Genomic DNA, 11159 nt, shown 5'->3' on the forward strand with positions numbered 1-11159 from the left:
TTCAGCAACTGCAGCTCAACTGAATCTCTGAACAAAGATATAACTCATATCCTTTTGTTTATAGCACCACCATCCTTCAGATTCTTTGGAAAAGCTGCTACAATCAGAGCATTTTTCTGGCATTCTTTTGCTTATGAACTCTTGCTTCTTTGGGATCTAACAAAGGCTCTAGTAGACCTAGCTGAAGGACTGTCATATTTTTACCATCAGTTTCTACCCTTTCCTTTTACTGGAGGCAGAGAGAAGAAGAGCTGAATTCATAACATGATGCATTTAGCTTAAACTGCTGAAAAGCTGAAGTACTTTTGCTATGAGGGAAGGAGCACATAGGGGAAAAGGCAGGACAAGTAGCTTGGGTAATGTCACACTGCTGTAGCTCTGCTTCAGCTCATGGGAAGAACATTTGCAAGCACTCTGACACCCAAGAAAATAGATCCTGAGCTTCCCATGAACCTCATCTCCCTAACTTCAAATATTATGGATTTACTGCTGATTCCTAAACCTTTGTAACCTAGACAGTTTGTCATGAAGAAAGTGATGTGAATCAATGACAAACAGATCTCTGACATTTAATCTGCAGCCCTATAGGGATGTTAATAAAAGGATGATGCTACAGTTGCCAGGGGTTTTGCTCAGATGCTGTGCTCTTAAAAAGAGCCTGAAGTACTTATTTGGTCTTGAATGAAAAAAAAATAGAGTCAAAAAATCCAAGTGAGATAGTTTTTACACTTCGTTTATTATCCTTCATAACAATTTAAATATTATTTAAAAGGAAGACAAATGAGACCCAGGGATGTTTTCTAGATTAGGAAGCTAATATTTAATCCTGTCAAATCTCTGACTAGATGCCTACTGCTGTTTCAAAGTGAAGGGTGGCAATGACACTCTCCTGACTCAAACAGCATTTTTGGCTTTTACATTTTATACTGAGGAGTGGTGCATACACTACCTTTCAGCTGAGCACCCAAAGATTTTTGGATATCATCTCTCATGGAAATGATCACTTCTCTAGCTCCTGCCCTCCCTTCTGCTGCCAATTATCCTGTATAGCCTTCTCTTTGCCAGAAAAGTAGTTCAACTTTCCCAAGTTTTTGCCATATATGCAACTGCTATCCACCACTTTAATTTCCTGTTGCAATAGCCAAAGCAACCTTAGAAGGACAGAGAATGTGAATGTTAATAATATCACTTACTCCGAAACGTTCTGTGAGCTAATGATACTAGTTTTGAGTCAGTTAATTTAGACAGTGTGTCAAGTCTACACCTATAAAAAACATTTTTTCCATCTCAATTAACTGCTAAATTCCATTCAACTGCAGTGTGTTTGAACATCCTGCTCTTCTCTAAGAAAATTTTCAGGTGCCACACATTTATCACAGTCTTGATAGTTTCTGAAACAGAACATATTAAACCCCAGTACTACTATGGAACTCCAGGATAAGCCACTTGATCTCTCCCCATGATATCAATGGCCTCTAAGGCTACTGTGTATTAATATAAAATACAGCATTTCAGTTGGAAGGCACCTTCTAGTCCAGCTGCCAGACTACTTATGGGCTGACCTAAAGTCAGAGGATGTTATTAACAGCAGGAACTGCCTTCCAACTATTGACCACTGATGATTCCCTCAGTTAATTTCTCAATAATCTCTTATGAGGCACACTGACAAGCAATTCTTCAGTCTCTTAACAGGAGTAAAAATTGAATATCCTACTAGACAAATAAATACTGAAGATGTTGTCATGTGCTTAATAAGATGTTCAGTTCTTTTGGAGACATTTCAGATAGCTTTCAGAAGATCTAGATGTTTTCCTAGTCTTCCCAGGAAGTTGTTTCTTGGAATTAAACAAGTACATTTATTAATGTCTTACTAATGTCAGAAGACTGTTACTCGATTTCTTTAGAGCTTCAACTAATTTGAAAGAGTCTTCAAATCCAGCCAAGTTGATCTGTTCCTGTTAAAACCAAATTGCTTGTAACAACTCCTCTTTCAACTCTCTTATATGCACCCCTTGGAGTCAAAAGTATCAAGTTATCCTCAGGTACAGAAGTGAATACAAGGTTTTTCCTTTCTGTATTTACTTGAACCCACCTGTTAAGGACTAAGGTTTATGAGAATTTCATGGCAGAGGACAAGTACAGTTTCCCAAGGTAATTTAAATCAGGCTTATTTTCAATATACCAAAGTTTCTTACTTTTTGTGCTTAGTTTTGCTTGAAAAATCTCTGCTTAATTTATAACCTTCCATTTTTGTACTTAGCTTTCCATGCTTTAACTTTCTAGGGAATCAGTGGGACTACAGCTCTATTGCTTTCACCAAAAATAAGGTTCAGTATATTTAACTAAAATAATTTTTTATTACTTTGGCATTGTTTTGCATTCTTTGACTACATCATCCCATTATCACATCAATGTACGTAAGACCCAGTTTCAAGATACTCTTTGATAAAGTATGTTGAATCAAAGATGGTCCTATCTTTATTTCTACTTCTTTTATATATATTTAAATAAAAACAGTCTGGGCAACTGGCTTGGGGCAGTCCTGCTTGAGCAGGGTTTGATGTTGGACAAAATTCCTCCAGAGGACCCCTCCAGCCCGAAGTATTCTGTGATACTTATCTCTGTATTTGTTTCTACTAATTTTCTTTACAATTTTTTTTCTAAACACATAAAAAAATCCTTTCATATATTAATTTACAGAGATTCTGTCTACCCTGCACTCACAGAACACAATCACAACTAACCTTCCAGAGTTTGAATACCTTCAGATTTTATAAAACCCATTTCTTTAGTACTTCTAACTCAAGACTTTTTTTTTTTTTTTTAAGAACAGATAAAAGCCACAAAACCCCTGCAAACAAAAACAACAAAAACCCAATCAATCAAAACAGTAACGTCTGACTTAGCAAAATCCTCAAAAACACTGGCATACAGAGAACACTCAAATCAAAGAACTGAAATGGAGAAGACTCCTATACTTAATTTCTGTTAGTTCTTATTGCCAGGGAAGAATGGGAGCAGTGAAAAACAGAACAAAACAGCAACACTGATTACAGTAAACTAGAAAACGCTCTTTTCACTGGGGTAATAACACACAACAAAGTAAGAATAGTTTCCTCTTCACTTAATCTTCAGGTGTGAAACCACTGCAGCACTATGAAAAATGGAAGTGGTCCCTCTACATCCCTCATTTTAAGTTATCAGAAAACACATAAGGTTCCTGACACTGACGGAGGAACGCAGAAATATTTTGGTTAACCTAGCTAATAAATAAACAAAGCTGCTGATTAAGACACGGCTCCAATTCCCACTGGAGTTGGAAAGCAGGTGACAGAACAGAGATGCAACTGTTGTCACTCCTCATTTACTTACAGGTCAATAATTTTTATCTACATATCTGCCTTGGACAACGCTGGTGATAATCACTACTGCTGCCTGGCAAGGAAAAATACAGCTTTTTCATAGTGAAGAGCTGTGTCCAGTAGACTAGTAGAATATTGTAGAATTTTCTATTTACAGAACCGCTTTACAGCTTCTTTTTAAGTTTAATACAGAATGGCATAAAGCATGAAGCAGAATGTCAGGGGTTTCTTTTTTGTTTTGCTATGTAGACTAATATAAGAGGGAGAAAGAGTAAAATGAGAAAAACAAACAAACAAAAAGAACCAGCAACAAAAAACAACAGAAAAAGCCAAAAGAAATTAAAGAGTGGGGAAAAGTTAAAACACACTAAAGGGAAAAAAAAGACAACAGATATTTCTGCTTTTAGGGTCAGCAAATTTTGTTTATTCACATTTGCTCCTATAGCTACATTTTTTTAACACGTCCCATAAGCCTGTGGGAAGGCACAAAATATTCCTCATGGACTTCAGTGTGGCACACCACAAGAGTCCTGGGAAAAAAAGCCACTCCTACAGAGTAAAGTTTTTAAAGAAAAATTAGGAAGATGTATCAATTAAACATTTGGGGACAAAAGCTTAAAACTGGATTTTTTTCCTTCTAGGTTACTAGCTACAAAAGAAGAAAGTTAAGTTTTGATCTACACTGAATTCTACTGTTTCTACTTTACTTGCACGAAATTCTTGTACCTGCAAATGTAACACATAAGCTCGTGTGCTAAATCCATATTTCTTCTCACAAATCCTACCAGAAGCTAGTCCCTTTTCAACCTAAATCCAGTTGTTTTATATTCATTCAAATTGATTCCAAATGTTTCAATCACATTCTCAAAAAACAGGTCCTCACAAAAAATGAAAGGTTTATGTAAGTTAAACAAATGGTTCAAACGAAACATCTCAAAATCCTACGCGGCTCCATTTATAACTGATGTAATAAAATTAATGTTTTAGAGCCTGGGATATTACAGGCTTTAAAATTTCTTAAAGATGTGGTTTCAACACAAAACACAGGAACTGTTTCAGTGGAAAAAGAAATACCCACCAAACTAGCTATAGGAATGCTACTTCCTGTGGGCCAGTGGTGCTTGCTAGAGAAGCACCCAAATGCTCACAAGACTTCCCCTGGAAGAAATTCCAGCTGCTGCTTAGTCCTGAGAATACCAGGTGAGGAGTACCTGGACACTGGAAGCACCTAGCACTGCAGTTGTTTTTATCTGAATATGCAGTGTATTTATCTGAATTGAGCCCTGATGTTTCCCCACCTCGTGTTCCAGCTGGGGCAACCCCTATTCCAACTCTACAGGCTTCCTGACCAGTATTTGCATGCATCATTTTTCTGGTCTCCTGCCAGGTCACTTCATTCATGCCTTGAAGAACACATGGAATGCACATTTCATGCAGACACCTAAGACAGAGAGTCTTGATAACATAAAAGGGCTTCCCACACATCTTTAAATAGTTCTTATAAATCAGGATTATTTAAAAAAACAACTAACAAATCCTAGCTATATAAGAACAATATCCATTGTCAAAACGCTCACTGATTTTTAAACTTTACATTTTAGATTCTATTACCAATCTAGGCTTCTAAGATAAACAAATTAAGTACCACAGGTTTTAGTTTTTTTACAAGACAATATATTAATATGGTTCCATTTATTATAATTGTTTTTAGAAATATTTTATATGTATAAATATATATATTATATATAATATATTATAATTGTTTTATATAATTTATTATAATTGTTTGCCAACATATTTCCCAGCTAAAACCAATCAAAATATTATTTTTAATCATACTGAAGCAATTTCTTTTACATTATTACTCCACATGATGTGTACTGTTATGTCTGATTTTATAGATTTGTATACTATATAATTAAATATCACAGAAAACTAACTTCACTATCTGAACTACATCTTACTCTTACATGCCAGCCTCAATTTTTCTTTCAGGTTTCTTAAGCTATGTAAGATTCCAACACAATAATTGACAGTAAACATCTCTAACCCAAATGACAGTATATTCTGGGTTTTTCACATTTGGGGATTTCAGTCTCAGATTAAAATTAAGTTTGCCAACCCATTTTTGAAGCTAAGTCTTGGCTTGAAACAAGTATAAATGACAACAGCTAAAATCTCTGATAGTGACAAAATCCTCTGCAAGAAAAAAATACCTGCCCCTGAACACATACACAGGATTTCCACACACATCCTTGATCAACTATAACTGATGTATTATCAATCTCTTAATATGTAAATGGAGTTTTTAAGCCAAGAGGACTATATATATATGGACACAAAATATCCCCTAAGACTTAACTGAATACTTTTTGACGGAAAAAAAAAAGATTTTAAGTCCAAGAAATGTCTCACTATTCATGCTAAACAAGAGTCTTAAATCCAAGTAATAAAAACTGACATATATGGAAAGGTATTACAGCAGAATAGAAAACTTACATCTGAAGTGGCAGACATAAGAAACTGCAGACCTCTAATCCCTCTACACAACTCTACATTTTTCATCTAGCCTGATCAACTACTGGAAGTCCAGTCTTTAGGGAGACAGACAGATATATGGCAATGGGATTTTTTTTTTTTTTTTTTTTTTAAATCTTGCTAAATGGTGGTTTTGTAACACAAAATCTAAATTTACTTTGTCTTATTTGGACAGAGTAGCTATTTCCTTAATGGCAAAATACCCTAACATCAGTTCTGAAACTTCTTCAGACTTTGTGACATCATTGCAGCATGCCCAGAACTAAAGTTCAAGCACTATGTATCAAAATGGAAATAAATAGCAAGACATTTAGTAAGTTATGAGTCAAAACAGACAGGCAGACTCATTATTTTTAGCTTAATCAATGTAAGTATGTAAAGCCTTTAGGAACTGAACACACCAAGACAGCTTTTAAAAAAGTCACTTCCTCTTTGTACAGATTTGTGAACAAATTCTATATGAAACTTCAGATAAGAAACACAAAAAGTTTATACAACTAATTCAAACATGGGTCAAAATTCTTCCTTCACATAACATCGATGAAATCTAAGCAGTTACAAACACAGGTCTGACAATCTTTAGTTATACACCAAGAACTTTCTAATAGAAAGACAACCAGACCTATTTACCTGTAACTGAGGGTGCTGTCAGTACCTCAACAGCACTGATGAAGCAAGGGAACCTATATGAGAACTGTATAAAAAATTAAAATCTCAAATAACCAAAATACAAATTATACATTAGATGAAATACTTTAGATTGAAAACGTAGTCCAAGGTACACAAACACATGTCATAAAAACCTGCCTGTCAGAAGGGCTACAGATTGTGGTATTTAGCAGAGCCAATAGAGAACAGAGGATCACCACTCTCAAGTTTAGTGGAAATAGATGCTTCCATAAAACAGCAAGCAAAAAAGTCAAATGTGACTTATCACAGAGATCCTTTTGCTACATTTCAGAGGTTTACATTTCTTTTCCAAATCCTGAGATGGTTGTCATAATCTCTTCAGACATATTTCTTCTACATGTCTACAACTATTCTTAAAGAGCCATGTTTAGAAAAACAATATCATCTGTCAACCAAGAAGGAAATGTAATCTTTAAAGATATTGCTAGAGATGACATCTGGTCTTTATTTGTAAGCTAAACATTTCACATAGTGGCTTGAAAAGTTCCTGCTTACTATTCTAACAGCCACAGCAGGTATTCTGACTGGGATTCAAACTAAATGTTGCTGCAAGGTTTCAGTATGCAAGCTGTTACTGTAAAATAAATTTTATACAACTTGTTAGCAAATTACATCCCAGAAGCTAAAACTGAGTATGTTTACATTTTCTGATGCAATTTAAAACTCTCTTCCACTATATGACCATATAGTGGCCTCCAACTCCATTATTAGAAGCAGCACATTATTGTTATTTGTTGTTCCAGGAGGAGAAAATGAGCCTTTAAATGGAAGACTTATTGTCCCACTTCTGAGACAAGAGCCTGGGCACGGGCTTTGGGAAAACACTGAAATAGTTGCATTGTGTGGAATAAGCAAGACAACAGCTATGTTATGGGTGGGGAAAATTCACAATAAATGAGGTAAGTATTTTCAACTACATTTCTTGAAAGGAAAAGATTGAGAACCCTCTGACATACCTATACATATAATACAAACAATGAGAGGTATTTATAAAGCATGCCTACAGTTTCATGTTGTTTCCTCTGTAGAGTTCTGTTAGAAACTTTTTTTTTAAAAGTACAATGTATTAGTACTTGTTTCAGAGGAGATTCCCAACACAGAAACAACTTAATATCCAAGAGAATTTAGGTTTCCTTTTACTGAAATGGACAGTGAATTTTTAAATAATTTCACATTCAAAAAGAAACATGAGGAAATAAAATTCAAGCAGCAATTCAAACCATCTACTGGATTACTTCCCTCTGTATATAAAAACTTGGTCTAATAATTTTTGGGCTTTAGAAACCACTGTACAAAGAATGCACACTTTCAACATTAAATTGGGGGGAAGGGAAATCTAAAAGTCAACTAAAGAGTGCTGTTTAAATCCATATCTAGTTCACAGTATTCAACAAGCTGATGTCCTGTTAACATGTTTGCCCCAAACATCTGCAACATCTGGCCCAATAAGCCTACTGCAAAAAAACATTTAAGAGAATGAGACTTGAGGAAAACATGTACATAACTTTCAATGTGCAGTACAATCCTAAACAAGATTTAATATATACTGTCATAATAGGATGTATCTTCTCATGAAAAGACAGGCGAGTCCAACTTTTTCAGCCAACTGTTTCTTGCAGTACTACCTCAATCATACCAGATACAATCATAATTCCCTCAGCACGGTGCCAGCACCTCTAACAGAGAAGGAAAACATTAAGTTCTATAGACTGATACTATAGGGAAAAAGTACCATTTCCTATTAATGCAGAAAAAAATTGCTATCTAAATGACGTGGACTTTCCTACGAGCAATATCCACATAATAAACTGCAGAATCTGAATTATCAAACAATATCTCACATGCATTTGCCCACTAACCATTCCTCTGGGACAAATTCCAAATCGTCAACACTTCAGAAAACTGTCAGGTGATTCAGTGTCATTTCTACACATATAACCCAAGCTACACCACCACTAAATTATCATTTCCCTTTTTATTCAAGTTTCCTACTCCCACCCACCTAACATATTTATATTTGCACTGACACAAGTTGAGCTGTAGACCAGAAAAAGGTAGACAATAATTGTCTCAGTTTTTCAACAAAGCTCCGACTGTTAACATTTAGTTTTAAACCTAGACATGACTAAATATAACAAAATACTATGTTTTAATTTTAAAAATAGTAACATGGGATAGTAATTACATTTCAAATGCATTCATGTCCCACATTCCTGAAGAGCTTTACCATCAACTCATGATAACTAAAAAGGCCTAATCTCAGTAGAGATGTTACAAAGACTCCAGTAAAACTGAAACCAGAATAAACCTGAAAGCATTTTGTTAATATGAAGCACGTAAGTGACAAACATGTGATATAAGAAGTTTTACCGATTCTCATTTGCAATGACCTAGATAGCCCCAAAGCATCCTAAAAATCAGTCTCTTTATCACATCACATATAAAACATGCTTGAGTTTTTGGTGTTAAGCCATTTTGCTTCAAACACTGAACTAGAAGAATATAAAACGTTCTGAGTATATTAATTTTCTCTCAGGGAATTAGTCTGAGGTTATGAATACACGAAAGAGAACAATGCCCGCCCACCCACCCCACCCCCCCAAAAAAATATTTTTTTTGCACAGTGACCGCCTAGGAGAATAAACCCCAAACTGTTAGTTGTAAGCACCATCCACGCAAGGCAGCTGGCATTTTCCTCAACTTTTTGTTATTGTTTGTGCAGACACGTTTAACGAAAAAATTAAAACCTAACACTTCATTGTGTGGAATCAACTACTTGAAGCGTTTTGCCTTCTCGCTACACTCTCAGAATGCAATCATTACTCTTAAACCCAGTAAAAATACAGACATATATATATATAAATGTAAGTTTTCATGCTTTCGGTACATTTAAACAAAGCCCATGTTAGCCAAATTCCGCAGGCCGGCAGCTGCCTGGGGGGTTGCCGAAGGGACGCCCCCGGCTCCTCAGAGCACTTGGTGCCGAAGCCTCTTTTAACGCCCAGCGCTGTGTCCGCCCACCCCAGGCCTGCCCCAAACTCCCGTCGCTCTCACCCCTCTACGCGCCCGGTTCCTCTCCCCACCTGAACCCCCCAGGGCCCCCTTTCCGTCCCCCCACACCCTCACGGACTTCTCTTAAGCAACAACTTCGCCCTCCAAACCCCACTGGGACGGAAATCACTCCCCAAGTCCCCGTTCCCCTCAGCTCGCTGTGAGCACAATGCAGCCCCCCCTACACACACACACACACCGCCCAGCATCGCAGCCGCCCGCCCGCCCGCCCCCCGCACACCGCCGGCGCCGCCGCCTCCCCTCACGCTGCTCCATCCCCACCTCGGCGCCGCTCCCCAGCGAGCCGGGAGGACACAAAGGCGGCGAGGCGCGGGCGGCCGCCGAGCAGGCCCCGCGCCGCCCGGTGACCTGCCACAACATGGCCCCCTCCCGCCCTCCTTCTCCCCTCCCTCTCCTCTCCCCTCCCCTCCCTCGGCGCGCAGCCGAGGCCGGAGACAAAAGGGGGCTGGAAGAAGGGGGGCCCGCCCGCCCGCTCCGCCCGCCCGCGGCCTACCCAGCGCGGCCCCGACTCCCGAAGATACTCACGGGCTGGCTGGCGGCGCTGCTCGCTGCGAGGGAGCCGGAGCGGGGCCTGGGACACCCCTGCCCACCCTCCGGCCCGCCGCCGCCGCCACCCCCCTCCTCCTTTCCCCCCTCCTCCTCCTCCTCCTCCTCGTCCTCTCCTCTTCCTCTCGGCACTCTCCTTCCTGCCTCCCCGCCCCCCCTTCGGCCGCCAGGGGCTCACAACAACATGGCGGGAGGGCGAGCCCGGCGCGCACGGAGGGAGAGGACAGCGAGAGCGCGGCAAACCTCCCCCCCTCCGCCTCCTTGCCCTCCGCCTCCTCCGCCGCCGCCGCTCGGCCCTGCCGCCGCCACTGCGCATGCGCTCCCCAGCCCGGCAGGGAGGCAGCGGGGAGGGGGGGGTGGCGGTCCCCGGCCCTTTCCGCCGCGCTCTGCGCATGCGCCGCCAGCCCGTTCCCTCAGCGCGGCGGGAGGGCACCCGGGGAAAGCGCCGCAACTTCCCCTCCTTCCCGCCGTACGGTGTAGCTGAAACACTGCGTTTTGTGGCTTTCCTCCCCCCCTTTTTATTTTTTTTTTTTTTCCTTTTTCTCACTGTTATTTCTCACTTTTGGGGAGAGGTGGCGGCGGCGTCGGGGGGCGATGCCCGCCTGCAGGCCTGGGTGTGGGAGACAAAAGGGGGGAGGCGAGGTCGCTTTTGAGGGGTACCCGGTGTGTCCCGAGGGCCGCAGTGCCAGGCGGGCTGCCGTGTGGTTTGCAGTACACAGAAAGCCATCCCCTAGTTACTGACTGACTACGGTACCAACAGCTGCTGCGGGATGATTTGGGGAAAAGAGACATTTCCGAGAGAGCGAGAGAGCTAAGTGCAGGATCTCTGGTATGGTAAAGACTGTGCTGGGTGCTAATAAACACCTCTAGTGATGGCTTTCAATAGCCTCACCCAATAGGAGTATAAGTTAGGAGTATAAATTCTACTTACTTAGCAGCCCCGGAAAAAAA

The 11159-nt window shown here is 40.0% G+C and overlaps 1 protein-coding gene across 9 annotated transcripts in view; it reads right to left on the reverse strand.

The window, feature by feature from the left end:
- Positions 1-10506, reverse strand: part of PUM2 (pumilio RNA binding family member 2) — a 67244-nt gene extending 56738 nt beyond the window's left edge. For 5 of the 9 annotated variants that reach the window (XM_071742011.1, XM_071742008.1, XM_071742013.1 and 2 more), the window contains exon 1: positions 9924-10040. In XM_071742011.1, the coding sequence (XP_071598112.1) occupies positions 9924-10022 (99 nt within the window). In that variant the 5' untranslated portion in view covers positions 10023-10040. Of the gene's footprint in view, positions 1-9923; positions 10042-10187 lie in introns of those variants that run through there. The other 4 variants (XM_071742014.1, XM_071742010.1, XM_071742012.1 and 1 more) reach the window with 3 other exon arrangements.
- Between the last annotated feature and the right edge of the window lie 653 nt (positions 10507-11159).

The sequence above is a fragment of the Heliangelus exortis genome, chromosome 3 (genome assembly GCF_036169615.1).
Source record: "Heliangelus exortis chromosome 3, bHelExo1.hap1, whole genome shotgun sequence".
NCBI classification, from domain to species: domain Eukaryota; kingdom Metazoa; phylum Chordata; class Aves; order Apodiformes; family Trochilidae; genus Heliangelus; species Heliangelus exortis.